The sequence below is a fragment of the Diabrotica undecimpunctata genome, chromosome 9 (genome assembly GCF_040954645.1).
Source record: "Diabrotica undecimpunctata isolate CICGRU chromosome 9, icDiaUnde3, whole genome shotgun sequence".
Lineage (NCBI taxonomy): Eukaryota > Metazoa > Arthropoda > Insecta > Coleoptera > Chrysomelidae > Diabrotica > Diabrotica undecimpunctata.
Window position 1 is genome coordinate 27,035,980 of NC_092811.1, and position 23,657 is coordinate 27,059,636.

The 23,657-nt window shown below is 33.4% G+C and overlaps 1 protein-coding gene across 1 annotated transcript in view; it reads left to right on the plus strand.

Moving 5' to 3' along the window:
• The window catches only part of Six4 (homeobox protein six4), a 30,225-nt gene extending 10,334 nt beyond the window's left edge, over positions 1–19,891 (plus strand). The window contains exons 2-4 of the mRNA XM_072542465.1: positions 5,443–5,713; positions 8,936–9,182; positions 19,494–19,891. Coding sequence (XP_072398566.1) covers positions 5,443–5,713; positions 8,936–9,182; positions 19,494–19,659 — 684 coding nt within the window. The 3' untranslated portion in view covers positions 19,660–19,891. The remainder of the gene's footprint in view (positions 1–5,442; positions 5,714–8,935; positions 9,183–19,493) is intronic.
• The last annotated feature ends 3,766 nt before the right edge of the window (positions 19,892–23,657 follow it).

Consider the following 23,657-nt stretch of genomic DNA (forward strand, 5'->3'; position numbering starts at 1 on the left):
ATCGGTGTATTGTAAATTATTACAGTTAATACCCACATCATGTAGATCCATATTATATAGTTTAAACAGAGGGCTAAGCACTAATCCCTGCTGCAAAGCTTGATAAACTAACCTTAAACCAATCAATTTATTATTGTACCGAATGAATACTTGTTTATTACCAAATAGATTAACCAATACCTGTGCACATCTAGTTGGGACTATATGTGTTAGTTTCTCGAAAAGTAAGTTTAAAATAACGTTATCGTTGCACCCGAAATACCTAGAAATAGTGCTGCTAAATAATTATGATTTGAGTAGGACAATAATTGGATATCAGTAGTTAATTATGACAGACAGTTGATGGTTCCTTTATTTCTCCGAAAGCCTAACTGAGCTACCGTGAATATGCCTTTGTTTTCACACCACCATTCATAATTAATATGAATGGATACATTCGTGCAATTTGGCGGCATCAAAATGTATAAGTCAATATTAAGATTTTGAAGAAAATTGTTTTCTTTTTACGCGGTACATTGTATGGTAATTTATCCCGCTTTGGAGCCAGTTGTCGCAGGATCGAGGCACGTTGCTGCAAACCTTTTTTTTTAATTTAATAGAGTAATTTTAAACTATTTTTATTTTTTAATAAGAAATACAAAAGAAGGTTATTATTTAATAAACACCCAGTTATTTATTGTTATCTATTACTAATTGTCGTCCTCATTTAAACAATGAATACATGAAAAATCCCCAGTTATTTTCCTTAGCGCATTCACAACATACCCACTGATGACACAAAACACACTGGATTTATTGTTCACCAGGTTTACGGTTTTTAAAAGTATCGACATAATAAAGGCACGAACAGTCTTCGTCTTCTGTGGAATCAGCAGACACTTGATGATGTTTTGTAAGTTTAGACCTTTTTTTTAACTTGTTTGTTTTTGTTGGCTTTATCTTCTTGAAATTCTTTTTTTTTTGATGGAAATTCTTGTTTCCATATTAACTCTATTCATGTTAAATAAAGTATCAGTTTATTGAAAGCTTTACATCCCTTAAAATCAAGAATACTTCTGCAGGAATAATTTGGTTATTTGGTAAATCTAAATACTTTCCACCAGTCGTTTCCGTCTATGAAAAATAAGCATAAAAACCTATTTTGGACAATTCCCATCTAAACATTCAACTTTTTTTGATGCTGGGAATGTTCTTTATGAATCCAATGAGGATTCCCATTTAACCAATATATATAGTTGTAGCGGTTAACTGTTCCAATTAAACAAAAATTTGTCTAAACTGAAAATACTACATTCGCTGGAAAATGTTCATCCTAATATTAAAAATGTTCATCAGTCACTCACAAATTTGAGATAATTCCTCTACATGAATTGCAATATTTTGTATAATAACTTCGTTCGTTGCGGTTCACGGTCTTCCAGTTTTTAGCACATTTTTAACCATTCCAGTTCAATTAAAACGTCGTAATGTTTTAGTTGAACGTGTTATGGAATTTCTTAATATCTTAATTATGGAATCTTAATTAAGATAAAACCAATAAAAATATTACACACTTCTTCATGAGTTCTAACACGATCTTCTTCACTTAAATTAATCGTTTTTAATATACAACTTACATCTATGAATTGGTTTGGCGACAGCTACCTACTAAATAATAATTGTTATTTTTTACTACACTGTTTTAATAAAAAAAAAACATATACTTACTTCGATACTGTATCCACACTCTGTATATATTAAATAGACCTAAGCAGTCAAAGTCTAACTATGAATAAACTTTTCGTAGTTTATGAATTTTCATATTTAACTGATAAATAAATCTTGTGTATATAAAGTAACCCAAATAACTTAAACTGTTAGAATTACGCTGTTATATTCCTATCATAAATGACATGTCTTGCAATAAATATTTATACAAGGTATTTAACTAAAAAAAATAAACTGCTGGTTTGATTTGAAAAAGTTGTACACACTTTATTATTGATATAATGAACTATAAGCTAAAAAAATTATTCAAGGCCACAAAGCTACTCAAGCCATTCATCGATTGCTGTGTGGATGACATCCTTAGGAAAATTGTCCATAGCTTATATCAGCGCCTTTTGTATCAATATACAGTGTGTTCCAACGACCCCCCAAAAACTCAAGTTTATTCAAAATTAAAAAAAAACACGTCAATTTGGAAGGGGGATAAATTTTCATGCACAATTTATGCCCTCAAATGTAACTCCCCACTGCTCTGCATTAACCCCCAGTTTTTTTTAAATAGCAAGTGTGGTCGAGTGGAACATCGTTTGAAAGTTTTTTTTCTCTACACGACATTCTATTTTTTTTTTTCAATTTACGGAATAACTTTAAAGATAAGTTCGGATTTAACTAATTTATTGGTTGAACATCAGTAATAAGAAAAAACATAAAAGTTCATCAAATTAACCAATTAAATGTTCAAAATGGCCTCCCGTGACCTCCATACAATAACACAGTCTATTTTCAAAGCCTCTTCGTACATTTCAAATACCTCCGGTGTCAATAATCAGCATTCAATCACAATTCTTTGTCGCAACTCTGCAAGATCTGCAGGCAGATTACCGTATATTTTTGATTTTAGGTATCCCCACAAAAAGAAATCCAACGGCGAAAGATCTGGTGATCTAGCCGGTGATTGGACTCCTTTTGCCAATCCAATGCCCTGGAAAACGTTGATTCAAAAATTGTCTTACGCGTATCATAAGGTGGGAGTGCCTCGTTCTGTTGGAAAGTCACTTCATCCTCTAAAAGATTATTATCAGATTCCAATGTGTCAGTGATCAGCAAATCCGTAACGTCTTCTAACAAATTTAAATAGGTTGTTCCGTTGAGATTTCCTTTAAGAAATAATGGTCCACTAACGTGATTCTTTAAAATGCCAACTCATACATTTAATTTCTAAAGTGTTTGTGTATGTGTCTCCATGAATAAATGAGGATTACCGTTACTCCAATAACGACAATTATGTCTATTAACTTCACGATTTAACATAAAAGTACACTCGTCAGAAAAATACGTATTGTACAATCGATGTTGGTTGTTATTTATGATTTCACTAAATTCTTCACAAAATTGAAGCCGACGATCAGGATTATCTTCGTTTAATTGATGAAGTAATCGTATTTTATAAGGGTGAAATTTATGAGATTTTATAATTCGATAAACACTAGATGCTAACACACCAGATGCATGAGATAGATGTCTGATAGACTGTCGATTATCCATTTGTAAATGACTCAATAGCGCCACTTGAACTGCTTCATTTCGGACTTGTTTGACTTACGTTTTTTCTGAGTGGTTCGTATTAAAGATCCTTGCCGTAGCCTTACCATACTGAAGCTAAGGCCATTATTATCATAGTATAGCTTAACTAATTCTACGATGTCTTCACTAGAATATCCTATTTTTGTTAGCCTTTACAATAGTATCTCTGATTAATCAGTCGTTGACAAATGTCAAATCAAAGGTAACCTAGTAAACACTAAAGAGGATAATTAGAATTCATTATCTTTAAAAAAAATTCATATGAAAAAGTGATATTTTTACAAAAAGAAAAAAATATATCTTCAACAGAGTGTTGGAGTCACTAAGAACATTTAATTGGCTGATTTGGTGAAATTTTATGTTTTTCTTGTTATTACTGATATTCAACCAATGACTGTTAAATTTAGAAAAAAATGACCTTTAAAATGGTATGCCACTCGACCACACTTGCTATTTAAAAAACACTGGGGGTTAATTCTGGGCAGTTGGAGGTTATATTTGAGGGTATACATTTTGCATGAAAATTAGTCCCGCTCCCAATGCAAACTGACGCATTTTTTAAATTTTAAATAAACTCTTGATTTCTGAGTTTTTGGGAGGGGGGTCAAATTTTCGTTGGAACATTTTCGTGTATATATTGTTATGATTCATTTTATCAGCCAAAGATAAAATTAAAATTACTAAATAGACCATTTAAATAAATTTTCAAGATATCCTGGGGAGTTGTTATGCTATGTAAAATTAAAAATAATATTGGTTTGCTTTTGACATATTTCAAAGTACAAAATATAAGTACAATAATTCACCTAATAAACTATAAAAGATATTTCGAAGAAATGAAAGTCGATTATCCTGGATGACCTGTAGTAAACAAAATTTAAGATATGCATAAATTATTTTCTTTGTAAAATATATTTGAGTGAAGTGAGTGATGAAATGAACAATGCGACCGGGTTTTTCAAATGGACTTGTACAGTGAATAAGACAATAGGATAGAATATTTAGAAATTATATTTCTCCGTTAGTTCTTAAGAATTTGTAGAAATCGATTAGCATGTTAATAGTTTTTGGGAAATTTATAATTGTAGGTAAAATTGTTGTTTGTTGTCTAAATGGTAGATGGGGATAAGTGTGACGAACTCTGATTGGAGGAGATTAAAAAAAAGTGGGATAGGTATGTAGGAATGAGAGTTTAGCTAGATTTTTGAGGGAGAAAAGATAATCAGTTGTTTTCCAAAGGTGCAAGGCGAACAGTCGTTGTTCTCTAGTGGTTCCCAAGTGATAGTAAGCATTAGAAGTCAATGTTTGTGAGTTTCCTTGGAGTTAGTGTATCTGACGGAAGCTGATCCAGAAAAATATTGTAAGTTATACTTTTCTACTTATATATTCCAAGAGTCACTGTTCAGGCGTGGACGAGAGATTCAGTTTATCGAGAGGAGAAGAGGCTAGCATCTTTTTGAACGATACGTGCACCTGAAGGAGATCATTGAACACGAGAGGCTTGCAATAATTTGTTGTAAGATTACTGATTACCTAGGGAACTGCTAAGAATAGATAGTGTAGGCTACAAGAAACAAGGATTTGGACAACTCATCATCAGAGAGATACTTTTTTTCCATTCGTCAGTTTTTCTTTATCAACAAAGTTTTTTTTTAATTGCTTCTGAAAAGATAGAAATATTTATCAGGAGATATAGAACAACAATTTTGATTTGAAATTTTAATTTATATAGTACATAATATTAATTTTTGAAGGTTCACGTACGTAGAACAAAATTTTGATAATCATTATATGAGATATTTTTTTGTTGAAGATATTTGAATGTGAATTTATTTCAATATATAATTTTGTATCATATATGTTTATTATTCCGGTATTCCTTAGACCTTACCTATCATATGTAAAGCATAGATATTGAAGCACGAATATAATCCTGAGATAAGAGAATTAAATAGTGTGATAAAATCATAATTGCATCATTTAAATAAGTTTAATTAATTAATTAATTAGCTAATTAATTGCTTGGCGCACCTCTGACTTTTAATATCACATTAATATATATATATATATATATATATATATATATATATATATATATATATATATATATATATAAATATTATGCAATAGTATAACATTATTTTGTTATAGGTACAATGTATGTGTGAAGCTCTTCAACAAAGAGGCGATATCGAAAAATTAGCAACGTTCCTATGGTCACTTCCACAATCGGAGCTTTTAAGAGGCAACGAAAGTATTCTTCGTGCTCGGGCTGCAGTAGCGTTTCACCGAGGATCATACCATGAACTATATTCGATACTGGAATCACATGCGTTTCACACCAGGTGGCATTCCGAATTGCAAACGTTATGGTTTAAAGCACATTATAACGAAGCTGAGAAGATTCGTGGGAGACCTCTAGGTAAGTAAACTTTTTCCGAAGCTCGAAATAATTTCGTCATCATGGTCTGTAGGTCTTCGAAACTTGTAGCGAATATTACAATGTTATCAGCGTATCTCAAATGACTCAGTTTTCTTCCATTAACATTTATTCCTTTATCTGACCAGTTAATTTCATTGAACACGTCTTTCAGTCCAAGTGTGAATAGCTTTGATGAGATAACATCTCCCTGGTGAACTCCTCTGTTGATTGGTGTAGCTTTGGTTTTTGCATCTATTTGTATTTTCATTGTAGTTTTCTTGTAAATATTATGTATGAGCATTCTGTATCGGGAATCTATCCTGCAGTTGTTCATAGCTCTCTCTATTGCCAAAAGTTCTATGGAGTCGAATGCCTTTTCATAGTCAACGAAGCCAATGTAATTTAAGTTCAAGTGATATTCACTGGCTTTTTCTATTAGCGTTCTGACTGTAAGAAGATGATCTGCTGTACGGTAACCCTTTCGAAATCCTGCCTGCTCTAACGGTTGATAGCTATCGAGCTTCGACGTTAACTAGTTAGTTATTACTCTCATAAACAGTTTGTACATTTGGGACAGCAGGGAGATTGGCTTATAGTTCTTCAGATCTCCCCTGTCTCATTTTACGAAGAGAAGTATTGTCAAACTTTCATTCCAATCATCTGGGACTTCGTATTCTACTATGGTTTCGTGGGAACTTCGAATTCTACTATGGTTTTGTGGATTTACTAGACATGGATATCCATAAATACACTAGAGTGAATTTCTATGGTAATTCCGTATGTGTTTTAAAAGCTTAATGGGATAACAAAAAAGAGAAAGAAGAACAAAAAAGGAGTATATATTATGATAGATCCCAATAGGAAGGAGGAAAAGAGGTAGACCCCGAAGATCATGGAGGGATAAAGTGGACGAGGCCATGGAAAGACGAGACCTTAGATATGGAGAATGGCAGAACAGAAAGGACTGGAGACGTTGGCTGAAAGAAGGAAGGCGGCGACAGCTGTAAAAATCCTTATATAGATAGATAGATTATGATAGTAGACGAATAAATTTAGACGAATAATTAATATTAGAACTTTTTAATAAATCCGATATATTATTATAAAAGAAAAACAAAAAATAATATCTTAAATGCAGGATGTGGACGAAAAAGCAAAACTATGTCGTTTTTTATCGGAATTTAATCAAAGTCGAAATTTTTATAAAAGTTTAAAGCACCTACATATTATCAACTTGAAATATTATCTGTGGATCGTATGACATTTATATCTTTCTTTGCAGTTTACGAAAAGTAATCCTAACAAAGACATCAAACCACGAAAAAAATGTTATTCACTTTTATACAGAGTGAGTTGTACTAACTACGGGCACATAGATTAGACGTACATTATTAGTCCAAATATGCCTTAATTGATTATCCACGCCATATTTGATGCATAATTTGGTAATTATTACTCCAAAGATTTGGATTCTGAAATGAAATTGATCATTTAAAAGTGTTCCAATAATTAATTTATTGTTGTTGCGACAAAATTTTATTTTTATTTTATTACGCCTAAAATAAGAAACATATATGGAATTAATTAAAAGAAGGCAAGTGAACATAAAGAAAATAATGTCTTTGCTTAATCAGACTTTGATCGAAGCAGTCGTATTTTGCTACACTCCGACACATTTAAGTTTAATTGATTTTAAATGAGTTGTTACAAAAAATTATTGTGATGGTGTTTTTAAACATTCGAGTAACATAGATTTGCTGTTTATTATCAATCCAATAATTATAATTCATATCTAAAACTAGCACAAAATTAATCATAATATACAAAAATGATTTAATAAATCTAATTATGCTAAATAAGACCAATTGTGTCGCAAATTCCTCGGCAGAATGTAGTAGGATCTGGTTACCCATATTAAAAGAGGAAGTTATTAAAAGGAAAATACCAGTATTAGTAAGTTGGTAACATATAGAGGATACAACATTTATGTTTTTTAAATAACAAACATATAAAATCAGAATTTGGTGTTTATTGAAAGGAAACTAAATGCACGACCAAATAATACTTACATTCTCGGGATAGTCTTATGAGGTTTTTTTCCTGGTTTTTCCCTCATAATTTACTATGGAATCACGAACAGGAGATTTTTACTGTCATCACGGCATGTGTTTGTCTTTTTAAAGATGAATTACATGCTATGATTTTTTCATATTCTCTGACAAATATTCTCAAGTTAAAGTTGATTTCATGTAATCGAATGAACTATCTTACAAGTAAAGTCGTCCCAGGAACGCAATTCAACAATGTTGGCAATATCATTTTAAAGTGGTCTACTTTAAAATGTATATTGTATGTCTGAATTGTAAATATAAATGAGTCAGATAAAATTATATTATTAGAAGAATTTTTCTAATCTATCTTTCTATTCTTTCTATCTTGAAATATTCCTCAAAACAGTTTTCATTAGACACCCGGCTTATTGTATTAGGTATATGTCGTGTTAAATATTGAACATTTTGTAACCATTTTACATATTTTTTTAGAGTGATGATGATGAAGGTATCATAGTTACTTCGTTTTTGCCCCGTTCATAATTATCCTCCTTTTCTTATTCATAATCCTCTTCCTTTTCCTCATCCTCCCCTTCGTTTTGATTTTCTGAGACATCATCTAACATATGGCCAATGCTCTGTCTTAGTTTATATTTCTTCTTCGCAGTCACTGTCATCACTAACACATCCTTCTATATCGGACAGTTTTTCTAGCTCTTCTAGCAGTTTGTTCTCCGTTAAATATTTTATTGGAGGCATTTCACTCTGAAAATTAAAATAATACTTAGTCATTTTGGATACAATTGTGCCCATCAAATTTGAGGTGCACTTCTATATTTAAAAAAAGGCAAATTTCAATCAAATATATTCACAATTAGTAAGAAGTAACACTACTTTCAACATTGCACTGAAATATATTGAAACTGATATTTGAAGAAACAAGAATACTTACCTTTGCGAACAATGCAATTGCCGCCATATTACTTTTGACATTAATTTTCTTTAAGAATAAAACCATCCATGCGCCATCTGGTTTAAGTTACATATTCCTGCAGAATTATTTATGCATTCAAATTAATGGATATAATTATACCCAACATGCCTGAAAGGGTTAAATATACAAGTTACAGTTAATAGAATCTAACATATTCGTATCTTCCATTATTTTTAGGTGCTGTAGACAAATACAGACTACGCAAAAAGTATCCTTTGCCAAAAACAATATGGGACGGCGAGGAAACAGTCTATTGTTTCAAGGAAAGAAGTAGGAATGCTTTAAAAGACTGCTATAGTAGAAATCGATATCCAACGCCAGATGAAAAACGAGCGTTAGCCAAAAGGACTGGATTAACATTAACTCAAGTGTCGAATTGGTTCAAAAACAGGAGGCAGAGGGACAGGACGCCACAATCAAGGCCGTAAGTAACAGTTTTTCATATTTTCTTATATAGATATTAGTTGCATTTTTTTTATATACATGTAAATATTTTACATATTTTAGATCAGTTAAAATTTCGCGGAAGTGTAAAGCCTAAACTACGTGTGTTTTCTATGTGAAACTTGTGATGGGCTCGTCTCGGTATTTTGTATAATTTCTATTTTACCTGTGTTCTTCTGCGGACGAGATATTAATGCATTTTTATACGCTATTTGCTTCTATTTTAGTATTTTTTTTTTTCTAAAAGATCACTTTTTTGTGTCTTGAAGTTTAAATTTTTTATATTAGTAGAGAGAGTGGTACACAATGACACATTTTTTAGGAAATGTACTTTAAAATTGATGATGATGATGATGATAGTGTGTTTGGCATGGAAACTAGTCCTTTTGCCACAGATTTTTAAATGATTTATGTTATGTTTATCAATTAAAACTTGATTGTACTAAATTTATATTATATATCCGGATGCATATAAGTGATTACATATGAGTTCGTATATAGATTTTTGATTCAATGACAGTAGGTGGGTTATGTTTACTGGAAGTTGCACATTACTTTTAACTAGGTTTTCATAAAACGTAGATGAGAGTGCTTTATTTTTAATACATCCAAACAGGATGTGATTAACATCACACTGGGAAATATTATCGCATAAACACTTTCCTGATTCTATAATGTTTAATCTAGCCAGGTGAGCAGGAACAGCACCGTGACTAGTCTTTAATCTTGTAATAGTTGCTGCTGATCGTTTAGATATATTATAATGGAATATGTGTGGTAATTCTGTTAGGGATGGTAATGTAGGATGGATCTTGTAATAATGATTATTTGAAGCATTCGCCAATATTTTCCATCTGTCTTGCCAGTTAAAATTTATTTTTTTATTATAAAAATTAATTAGGTCTGATACTGTGTAAATATGTTCTTGTATACCTGAATGAGTAGAATCCTTAGCGAGCTCGTCTACTATTTCATTACCTTTTATCCCGGAGTGACTTTTTGCCCAAATAAATGTTATATCTTTGTTTCTCATTTTTTGTTTAATGTCACATATCAGCTCACATGTTTTATGGTTTAACTCAGTATTATTAAGTCCACTAAGGATTGACTTAGAGTCTGAGATGATCACAGCATCTTGCAAATTTGCGTGCTCTAGCCAATCCAGAGCTTTCCTAATAGCTACCGCTTCTGGAGTGTAAATAGAGCAATGTGGAGGAAGCTTTATTTTAAGTGATTTGTTTTTGGAACGAATATACACTGCAGACCCTACTTTCCCATCGTTCAGTTTAGAGCCATCTGTGTAAATTATAGTTTTATTAGTATATTCACTCAATATGGAGTTCAACAGCTTGTTATTTATTTGATGTGAATCTGAATATTTCGGAAATATAATATTTAATTTTTTGAAGATTGTATTAAATTCTAATTTATAAGATGGTTTCATATAATTTGTTGAAATTGTAACCGGTAAATCATTGGTTTCCAGAAAGGCATCTGCTAATGGTGGTGAATTTTTTATTCTCCAATAATTGTTTACTAGATTTTTTATGGATAATTCATACAGCATACTTAGTAGGCCACTTTTTCTAGCCCTTAATTTTAATACATATTTTGTTGCTAATAAATTTCTACGATTTTCTAATGGCATTTCATTACTTTCAGCAAGTAACAGGGGGCATGGTGTTGATTTCATAGCACCCAAAATTAATCTCAAACTTTTAAACTGAATACGATCTATTTTTAGTAAATGTGTTTTTCTTGCTGATCCGTATAACACACATCCGTAATCCAAAATTGATCGCACGTAGGTCCTGTAAAACATCAATGCAACTTTGGGATCAGCACCCCATTTCCTGCAAGTGACACATTTAAGGAGATTAATGCCTTTCTCACATCTTTTTTTTACATATTGGACATGTTTAGACCATAGTAATTTGGGGTCTAGGATTATACCAAGATATTTATACTCAGTGACAACGGGTATATCATATCCTGACAGGTGTAGACTATCAGGCGTACGTAACCTATGTCTTGTAAATATCATAATGGCAGATTTTTCTGGGGATATAGTAAGTTCGTGGTCTTTAGTCCAATTATCTACTAGTTTCATGATGTATTCCACGACTTCCACACAATCGTCATATGAATCACGGACGGAGTTACTTTAAAATTGGAATGTAAATTAAAGTTCTGTTATCTGTGTACATTTGTGTATAAAATTTGATAGTTATTATGAGTTAAGTAAAAATAGTGACTTAGAAATTTTCAGAAATATTCAATACTGAATTTTTTTAATATATACTACCGCTAGGACAGTTTGAAACATAAGGTAGTACACAATAAAACGTGTTAAAAACAATGATTAAATGCAAAAAATATTTATTATTTCTTCCAGTTGCTCTACAATAAAATTGTTAAACTCCAAACCAAATATATAATAGCAAGATAGTCGTTTATTTTCTGTAATAAATAGGTGCTGGCAATAACATATAAAAATCAGATTTTAACCCCATATGAATATCAGGAATATCTGGAAAGTAAAATAAATTGGAAACTTTCGTACTTCTTCTCAAATAAGAAATTTTAAATTCATGAGAGTTCACAATTTCCAAAGTTTTGGCTACATAATGGAAGTTCTTCTCAAATTTCACTTTACACAAATGAGTATTTTAAAATTTCAGTATTATCAGCAATTGCGTAAGATTCTGAGTCATCCTTTTGTTCCTGCATCATAGGAGAACTTAATTTATCATCTGAAGAATCTGCCAACTCTAAACTTCCGGAATCCGTTTCTGAATCACTTTCACCTGGCTTGGTCTTTTTTCTGGGTGGGTCGTTTTTACAGCATTTTATGCTTATAGCTTTACAAATATTTCGTTTCACTTTCTTGACTGCTGCTGTTGTGGGGGTTTTCTTACCTTCCGTTTTATAGGAAAGGTCTTTCATTTCTGGTATACTAGTTAAAATGACACTTTTCCTTGATTTCCGTCTACGATTTGAATTTTTTCTGGGTGCGGCCTTAAGAAAACCCCGTTTGTCGAATGGGGTAATAAAAGGACTTTTTGATGTCAAAGGTATTTCAAGAGTTGAGTTTGGTCAAAGGTATTTCAAGTAGAAGCTATATTAACTGAAGAAGAAAATACATATGCATTTTCTCCGTGATTGGTAGAATCTCTTAGTACAACCATAACTTTTTGTCTGTCATAGTTTTCAAAATAATCAATCTGTCTGTCAGTAACCGAAGATAATAGAAAATCCGTTTCACTAAAAATATGCTTATTAAAAGGGTAGACACCTGTAGATTTGAAGCCGTTCATAATATTACAATACCAGCATATTCTGCTATTTGGTACAATGTCGTAAGGAAAAAAACTGATTTGTCCCAAGTCTGTATCTTATTGCTTGTACTATTGCTTGTATAGGGGGGTAGGGTTAAAATTATTATACCATCATCATTCTGGCTTTACAACCCTGCGTGGGTCTTAGCCTCCTCAAGAATTTCTCTCCAGTCATCCCTATCCATCGCCTTCCTCCTTCAAGAGCGTATTCCCATATTTTTCATGTCTTCATCGATGTTGTTAAGGAACCTTGTTCTGTGTCTTTTTATTCTTCTCTGACCAATGAGACTATCAAGGAGCGTTTTTCTAGCTGGGTCATTTTGTTCCGTCCGCATTACATGTCCTATCCACCTTAGACCTCCCATAACGAGTGGTCGTAAGATTTGTGGTTGCTTGCTTATTTTTACATACTTTGTTTTGTTGGTGTTCATTATTAAACCCATTTTTGTAGTTAATTCTTTTAATGATACATACGCCTATCGTACAGCATTTTTCATTTTCCCAACAATATTGACATCATCAGCATAGGCCAGGATTTGCACTGATTTATTATATATTGAACCAGTGGTTTTGATTTGTGACATACGTATTACTTTTTCCAGAGCCAGATTGAACAGTATACAGGAGATAGGGTCTCACTGGCGCAGCCCATTATTTGTTTTAAAAGGTTCAGACAGTTCCCCCTGAATTCGGACTATACATTCAACTTTTTCAAGAGTTAATTTTGTTAAATTTACCATCTGGTTTGGTATTCCTAGCTCTTGCATTGCTTTGAACATTTCTCTTCTATTCACAGAGTCGTAGGCTGCTTTGTAGTCTATAAATATGTGATGAGTATCAATGCCATATTCCAATGTTTTTTTCCAAAATTTGTTTCTCATTTGCAATCTGATGAATTGTAAATTTACCACCTCTGAAACCAGCCTGGTATTTTTTACTATCCGTTCTGCATATGGTACCATACGGTGACATAGTACTGTGGAAAATATTTTATACGCTGCATTTAGAAGCCTAATTCCTCTGTGGTTGGAGCATTCAAAGATATCTCCTTTTGTGTGGATGGCGCAAAGTATTGGGGTGGGATTTCTGTGTCCATATTTCTTGTATAAGTTGCTGTAATGCCATAATGGTATCATGGTCACCTTCTTTATATAGTTTAGCTAGGAGATTATCTATTACGGGTGATTTGTGTCTCGCTAGTTTTTTAACTGCATCTTTAACTTCAAGAATTATTGTTGGTTCCTCTTTCCTCTCGTCTGCTTCCCTTACCTCAACTCTTTCGTCTTCCAGGTTTTCTTCTTCTTCCTCTATATTAAGTGACTGGTTAAAGTATTCCACCCATCTATTCAATACATCTTTCCTTGTTGTTAATAGGTCGCCATTCTGACTTCTGCATTGTCTTGTGGTGGCATTGAATTCTGTTCTGTTGATGCCATTATGCCATTATCTTTAGCTTTTTCTGCTATTTCCAAAAACATATGGGATTCGTTATTGTCATACTTAATAAAATGATCTGATACTTGCGTGAATAGTTCGGCGGTCATCCATCCACTTTTGTTAGTTAGTCCTAATGTTCTTGGCGCAGCACAATTTAGCATAATTGTATTAAACTTTTTACGAGGAAAACCAATGACCGGAGGTAGAAATTTTCCATTTGCTCAAACTATTGCACAGTAGTAGCGAGTAATCCTCTTTCGGTACTTGTGCACTGGTTTAGCTGATTTATACCTTTTTGTGCCACAACTTTATGTGATCGTTGGACAGTCACAGTAGCAATTTCGTCTAAATTATAGATGTGGATATCTTCAACAATTAATAGATATTTTACGTATCATCATCATCAATCAGCCAATCCCGTCCACTGCTGGACATAGGCCTCCCTCAGTTCTTTCCAGTGTTCTCTACACTGGGCCGCTTGTAGCCATTTTACGTATATTTGCTCCAAATTTAAGAAAAATAGGTCAACATTTGGTTTCGTAAATGAAGTAAGCCTTCACAGTGAACATCCTTATGGCTTTCTGAGGCTTAATAATAAATTGCTTTTTATAAATGCCCTTAATCAATCTTTGCTTGTACATTGTTGGCCTTCCAAGATTCTGGCATAATGATATTGTTTTTAGCAGCCATTTCATATGCCAATTCTCTAACTTTTAGAGTATTTAAACCAAAAAGCCATTTTGCTACAGTTCTTGATATAATTACACATCGACGTCTCATGCTCTGTGTTAAATACTAATCTAACAGCATAAGTTCGCTCCAATTTTGCATTTGGATTATTTTTCTTTTAGAACATCGCTTTAATGAGCTCAAATTTATGTAAAACATATCTGTCGCAACGCGAAGTGCAGTTGCATTTTTTTAACCTCTGTGACTGCTGCGGCCATTTGTTCACTTCTAAATTTGGTTCTTAATCTTTCTTTCTTCCTCCTTACCATGGTACACCTGCAATACAATACCATTGGTATAGAATGATTCAGTATGATACACAATGAAACATGTGTCATTTTATACCACCACTATATGTTTCAATGTGTACTACCACAGAAGTTTCAGTTGGATGTAAACGTAAAACCCGCCAATTATCGGCAACCTATAAATATCTTATAGGTTAAAAGGCATTCATTACAAGTATTGTAACGATATATATACGAAAACTAAAACTATTTATTTATAGGCAACATACATTTTTATAAACGCTCCAGTTTTTAAATCTCAGGCACAAAGAACAATAAAACATGTCACATAATGTCTACTATTCCGTATATCAAAACAAACTACTGTCAGCGGTCGCAATGCATTACGGAGTACCCGTTGCAGCGCTAGTGGCAATGTGGTGGCAAATTTGATTTGAATAACAGTGTTTTATTGTGTACTATGTGTCAATGTGTACCACTCTCCCCTACTGGACTAGTCCAGTGCTTGCTTGTTAATCCATAGATCATCGAGGCTAGAGGTATAAGGCTGCATAAGGACTTTAAACGCTTCCTGTCTTTAAATTTAAATAAAACAAAGTGCGTCCGTGTGTCAGATATCATCGAAGTTGTTTTTTCAATTGAGGTCGAAGACTCTCGATGCTATTATATATGGAATAAAACATCCATAATCCATCTATCCGTGGTTTTGTGTGTGGTGTGCATACAAAATTTACAATTTTCCATAACTTTAGTACATAAATAAGCTGAATTTGACCGATGGCATGGGTTATGTTAGCTTTGAGGGCTGCTGTGATTGGTGGCTTATTTGCATGAACTTGCGACTTAAGTCGCGAGTCCATGCGAAAAATCGTACTATTTGACCACTACTAGTCTAAAAATATTTAATTTTCAAACCATTATCATTTCCACCTCGATTATTTTAGTTTAAATATCTCTATTCATAAAAATCTATCCAAAGTGACCAATCTCATAGTAACAATTTAAGTTTCTGCAATCAGTTATGGGATAATAGATCCTGAATTTGTTGGTGGTCAGTAGTTTTCACTTAGGTATATTCGCCCGAAAGTTATATTAACCAATTGACTGGACTCGCATATAGGTGCCTTGTTACCTATATTTACGATGCAATAAATTTTTTGACTTATTTGATCACATATATCTCCAGAGTGCGAAAATGAAACCGTTTAAAATCAAGAGAATTCACGAGAAGCACGTACGACAATTTACGACTGACCAACCTGAACGTAAAAAAGAAATGCACAAAAAGTAATGGATTCTTTCATTTTAAATTAATTTTTGGCTACCTATATAAAACAGTGGATTTTTAAATAATTTACTTAATCATAAATAAATAATAAAGGTTGTCATAATACTATATCCCAAAATAAGGTTCAAGAGGTGGCCAAGATGAAGTTATTCAAATTTTTTCAACAATTTTTTTAATCAAATTGTAAAAACCAATTTTTCGACCAGGTCAATTTTTTTTTTAATTTTTTTATTATCCTAAACAATAAAGGTCTCTTGTAATTTTTTTGTAAACTTAATCGTTTTCAAGTTATAAATAATTTAAAACTGAGAAAAACGCAAAATTACGATTTTCAAGATCAAAATTTTAATGCACCAAAAACCTTAATTCAAGTTCGAATCATGTTCTATCATTTCCCGATAAGTATTTTGGACCTGTTTTATTTTAAAACATTGTTTTTTAATCGTGCCCACTTTGAACATTTAATTGGTGGTTCTCAGAGTACGGAAGCATGGAGAACTATCACTAATCTAAAGAAAAACACCCACAACGCCTTAAAGAACTAAGCAACAATAGTAACATTAATAACTAACAACGAGGTCCGTACTGCGTTAATTAAAATAAAAAACGGGCGATCTCCAGGACCTTTTTTTATTCGTTTTTATAGAGGGGGGGTCTGGAATCTTCAAAAGACATCTCAGTCCAGGACGCCGCCTGACTAAGTTTCGCCTAGGATTCGTTCTTCGTACTCCCGGCGATATTTCCCGAGGTACTTTAAAATGCCCTCTCATCGCCGAGTCTACGCCGAACGTCTACCTGCTAAACCAGACCCTCCTCTGTCATCCAGCGATCCGGAAGCGGAATGGCCGCTGTAAGGCCGGCATCACTTCCAAACCACTACCTAGTCTTGTAGGCGCATGCCACTCGCAACAGACTTGTTCTGCCTACTTGTGTCATGAGACTCCTATAGGCCGTTATCTCTACCGCCTCGCTCCAGACTGGTGCCGCGTAGAGGACGATCGACTGTACAACACCGTATAAGACCCTACTCCTTTCGGATTTGGGTAATTTTTTGTTAATTTTTCTCCAGGACCTGGCAATATAGCTGTAGAGTTACGTAAAGCAGGAGGTCCACTTCTAATAGAACGAATAACTTTTCTAATGAATCAATGCTGCCAACAAATTAAAGAACCATCTGAATGAAAAACCACTCACCATGTTTAAAAAATGGAAATCGAAAAGATCCTAACTGCTACAGAGGATTAAGTGTCCTACCTACTTTCGGGAGATTTTTTGGAAAGATAATAAATGGAAAAATACAAGATGATGTAGGACATCTAATTAGCGAAGACCACAGTGGATTTACGCTTAGTAGATCTTGCACTGATAACTTGTTTATACTCCAACAATTAATAGAAAAAATAATAGAATAGAAAGCGGTTGGAACCGAAGTACATCTAGCTTTCATCGACCTAGAAAAGGCGTATGATACAGTTCCAAGACTTAAATTGTGGCAAGCTTTACTAACTCGGCATTAGTCCATACCTTTTAGGAATAATCACAGAAGTATACAGGGATAACACATATACAGGGGTAATACAGGGATAACACAGGGATAACAATAAAAGTAACTAAAGGACTAAGACAACGATGCAGTATGTCACCCTTATTGTTTAATATATATTGAGCAGCACTCCAAAATCGGAAAAACCACTGCCAGGGAATGGAAATCACCATAGGAAATCACGTACTGTTCTCTCTGAACTTTGCGGATGACCAAGTCGTCCTAGCTCAAGATTCTTATGATCTAGAATTTATGATAAAGCGTCTATAGAGAGAATATGTAAAATGTGAGTTACAAGTCAGCATGAAGAAAATAGAATATTTAGTTATTAATTCAGAATTCAAATGCAAGGTTTAAAGTATTGATAGACGTGGACGTGAAAGCAAACAAGTGGAAAAGTTTAAATATTTAGGTGCACTCATTGATAAGAACGGCTTGGAAGAAACCGAAATTAAACACCGAATTAATCAGGGACGTAAAATTGTAAGATATCTGAACTCCTGGGATCGCAACATTTCCAAAAGGAACAAAAAAAGAATAAGCAAACCATGGTTGAATCAGTTCTTTGTTATGGCTCTAAAGTATGGACAATTAATGCAGACCTAAAGAGAAGATTGTTGGCAGTTGAAATACATTACTTGAGAAGAAGTACTCAGCAGCAATTTCTTTATTTTTAGTTACTCTTCTTTCTGGAGGATTTGGTTGACCTTTTTTGTATTTGTTTTTATTTTCTGAAATACAAAAAAGGTGAATCAAAAGGGTAACAACCCAAAAAACTTGAAATAAGAGTGGGAAACAAGGGGATAAGGAAAAATCGGGACCTATTCGGAAACTTGAATGATCTTCGTACTAACATGCAATCGACGTAGCCCATATAACGGTTGCATCTAGAGACGACGATGATCTGTGTTTGGGAACCTTCCGGATGTATCGACCGGGATGGAGATCGAAGCGCTAATGCAAACGAATAGAGGTGGACTATTTCAGAATATTCTTGTACATAATAACTTGTATAGCAGGGCCTGCGTAGCGCAAGCGGTAGGATGCTTGCCTCGCAAGCCGGTGGTCCGGAGTTCGAATCCTACCGCCGGCAAGAACATCTAGACATTTTAAAATGTCTATAGGCCACAGGTCGACTCAGCCTGAATAAAAATGAGTACCTTGGGTAAAACCAGGGGTAATAATAGACGGTTGAAGCGTAGCACTGGCCATGTTACCTTCCTTGTATACCGTAGGCCCTAGATATAACTACCCTGCTATACTCCCAAAGCCGCGACAGCGGTATAAAACGGGAGACTATTATTATAATAACTTGTATATCTAAGTAGCGCTACTATTAGCTGAGTTTAGTTGATAAGATATTATCGTGCTGTACCGCACTTAGAACCGCTCGTTTTATTTAAAAACGCTACAATATTAATTATATTAGGATGATTTTGTTTCCTTGTAGGTGAAATCAGATTTTATATGGATTTTATTAATAATAACTACTGTACATACTAAAATAATGAAAAAAATATCTCTTTTACTTTCTACTTCAAGATAATACTACTATATAAATTTAAAAATACAAAAAATGTATAGACTTTTCTAATTTAAGATCAACATATTGTAGTTTATCAAAATAAAAGGTAATCAAAATGCTATAAAAACGCATTGAAAAATTAAGTTTGGGGGATTATGTATAATAAAATTTATTTTGTTACAGGGAACTCATTATTGGCAATATGTCACTGACGCACCAAAGCAACATTATGACGTCCATGGGCAGCCATCAAGGGGGATTGGACATGACAGCTTTTCAGACCGCTACAAAACTATTTGATCCCAACTGTACAATAACCTCTTGTTATCAAGACTACCAAGTAGCATAAGATGTAAAAAAATGTATATATAGAAGTTTCAGAAACAACAAATTTTGGTTAAGCGTTTGTATAAACTAAACGCAGATTTTTTGTAATTTTTTTACAGAATTTTCTTTTATATAAGCAATTTTTCTTGTTCATTGGCGAGATGTTAACTCTATGAAAGATTGTCATATCTTAGCTGAGTTTAAGATGTTTGTTTTAATTTTTGCCCAGCTTATCGCGACCTCATCGCTTTGTATGATCTATGTGTTTCAGAATTTTTTTGCTATTCTTTTATATATATATATAAATATATATATATATATATATATATATATATATATATATATATATATTTCCATTCGGATTTTGCACAATACTAGCTTAATCGCTTCCCATCTCTACCCATGTTAGTCTTCCCTTACATCCAAAATTTGGGAAGAGAGTAGCTGTCTATTGAAAAGTATATAGTACATCATGATCCCCTTCTTCTGATATTTTCAAAGTTATACTTGTGTTGTTCTTTATGAGGGAAAAAAGTATTATTTATAGGTAATTGTTTATATTACAGAAGTCCAACAGAAAATCTCCGTTTTCATTTCTGACATCCTCATTATATCATTGTTTTATCCTGGTACTATCTCATCCGCCATCCGTCATATATCATCCGTAGAACAAAGATTAGGGATATTGTGGAAGAAATTACAAAATGAAATGGTGCTGGGCAGGTTACGTAGCCCGATATAATGACAACTATTAGACACGGAGAATTCTAGAATGGAGACCAAGGACGACAACAAGAAGCATGGGAAGACCTCAAAAAAGATGGGTAGATGACATAAGAGCAGTGGCAGGCAAACAGTGGATTAGATTGGCGCAAGATAGAGAAAGATGGAAGCAATTGGAAGAGACCTACATTCAGGGGTGGATGGAAAATGATTGACAAAGAAGAAGAAGAGTCTATGTCATCACGAACACAGGCATTAAAGTCACCCATAATTAATCTTTATTGTAGAATTTCGTTTATTGTGCACTGGAGGAGGTCGTAGAAGCTTTCTCTTATAGTTATATCTATGTAATTCTAGGGCACATAAATTGATATCACAGTTAAGGGCTTGATATCTAGTTTACTCGTCATGCAAACTGTTCTTTCTGAGTCATATTTACTTGGGTTGCAAGTTTCTGGAGTACTATTATGGCTACTCCTTCTTTGGATCTGGCTTCTTTCGTAACGCCACTGTAGAACATACGGTAGTTATCTAACATAATTTAACTTTTTCCCTTTTTCTTTGTCTCTTGAAGAGCACATATATCAATATTCTTCTCTTTAAGTTCTTTGGTTTATTTTTTTTCTCTTATGATTAGCGACTTCACGTACCGATTTGAAGAATATTTTTCGTTTTTTTCGCATTGGTCGTCATCGTTGAATCCGACCTGTTTCGAGCCATAACTCTGTCTCTATGAGCAGAATATTTATAGTCTTAGTTATAGGACTTCCTCCTCCTTTATCCGGGCTTGGGAGAAACAAAAGTTCTGTTAAGCTACTCGATCCACCCAACAGCACTGCTAGCGAAATTGTGTTGTATTATTTTCAAATATGACTTTTCTGGTAAATGTTCTTGTTTCTGTTTTCTAGTCACACAACGCCTTCTGGTAGGGATCAATGTCATAATTTATTGATCCTTTAAGACATTTAAAATAAATGCATAGAATACGTCACTACAGAATTCAGTATAAAAAACCATTAATGTGTATAATACAATATTCACAGTGTAACAAAATTTACAAAACATTTTTGCAAGTAAAATATGAAGCTACTGCAGTTTGTCCTCAAGCTATTCATTTATAGAATAATATGCTTTTCTTAAGAGTAAATCTTTGACATTCTTTTTAAATTTAGAAGAAAGTAGTATTTCTTTCACAGTTTTTGGCAAATGATTGTATAAGGTCAGTCCCATATATCTGAAGCAATTTTGAAATTTGATTGTTCTGTGTTTAGGAACTCGTAAAGATTCAGCACTTCTTGTATTGTAATAGTGATTGTCTGAATTTACTGGAAATGTATTGATTTCCTCTTTTACATAAAGTAAACATTTATAGATATATAGGCAGTAGAAGGTTAAAATAAATATTGGTTTACAAGATTGTTGATAATCCAAATTAAAAATTTTACGGATAATTTTTTTTTGGGTAATGAACACTTTGTTACTACCTACTGAGTTCCCCTACAAAATTACATTATAGCACATGTGGCTGTAAGCCAGCGGCGGCCCGTGGCCTAAAAAAGTGGTGAAGATAAGGAAAGCTTGCCGGAGCCAAAAGGAGTTTTGGTACCTACCTCGCGCCCAAATCTCATTAAAAATTCGTTAAAAAAATGTATAGAGTTTAGGGCCCTAATAACTTGAAAACAGTTTTTTAGGGCACTTATACTAGATACGATTTGTTCTGCTTGCCTGGGGTATTTTAGTTCTGAACCTTGACATTTTTTTGAGGCGATTAAAACGGCTGCTAAAACGGTTTGGTGAGTTTCGATTCAGCCGCCCACTCTGGGTCAGATGCTGATTGCAGCCGACCACTCTGGATCAGATGCTGATTGCAGCCGACCACTCTGGATCAGACGCAGATGTTTAAAATACTGGTTGGTCGACCATGTAAAAGAACATCTCTTTTATCTTTATTTTTCCAATGCCTTAACGGAGTTTACGGAGTCTCTAGTATATTACACACCAAGTCATTAATTGGATTCATGTCTGTCTAAAATAATTTTTGTCCAAACGAAATCCACGAGAACACTTTATATCCGAAATCCGAAACAAACCACAGAGAAATGTATTAATAAAGTACACTAAACAAATAAAATTAATACTGGGACTAAACTAAACTAATAAATACTATACTATACACTATACTATATAAAAATATCTAAATAATAGACTAAATTTCAAAATATTGTCGCTGTGAGAAATTTCGGAAAAATAGGAATACCAAATATTCACATCCAACAGTGGTAGTGAAGACGGATAATACATTTTTAGACGGAACTGCACTCTCCAGTTTTCTCAGCTATCACTAAGGATAGGCTGACGTCAAGTTGCCATGGCAACCGTGAATGCTTATGCAAATGGATTTCGCATTTCAAAAATGATATTTACCTATTCCTGAATCCTACACGGCTAGTGACACAGGTAAGGACTTAACCGTCAAGTACCTACCGCTAATAAAGCTAGTTGTCTTTTTTAATTTTTAGATTAATTAAAAGAGAATATATAATTGATTTCAGAATTTAGATATAATAATGTTGCTTTCATTTTTTATTTATTTGTCTCAATTTAATTATACTTTTTGGTGAACCTCACCTTCACCTACTTCACCTGGCCGGCCGCCGCTGCTGTAAGCAAGGCTATAATAAACGTTCATTAATGGCGAGATGGGTAGTGTGTTGTTAATACTAGATATAGCATAAGAAGCTTTATTCAATTTCATGTTCACTGAATTCAATTGCTCTGACCATTTGAGATTACAATCAGTGAACACACCCAAAAACTTTGTAGAGTGAGTGGAAGATAACATATTGTTTCTATAATGGATGGTTAAGATATAGTCATACGTAGATGAGTTGTATGAATGAAAATAAATAATTTCCATCTTGACAATGTTTAATATTAGTCTGTTGGTATTACAACAGCGTATAAAGAAGTCAACAACAGTCTTCATTGTCATTTTTAATTCCTCGAGTGTACGTGCAGAGACTATTCACGAGGTATCATCAGCAAACATTGATATTATAAGTGCCCTTATGTGATCTGGTAGGTCGTTAATAAAAATTAGGAATAATAATTATCCTAGCACGGATGTGGTACTCCTTTATTTGTCATGTATGGTTCTGAGCTTGATTCTTTCATTTTAACAACACTCTTCCTGTCACTTAAAAAATTTATTATCCATTCTAGAAATATCCCTCTAAAACCAACGTTATATAATTTATTGCGAATAAATGTTATGTCTAAGCAGCCAAAAGCTCCTTG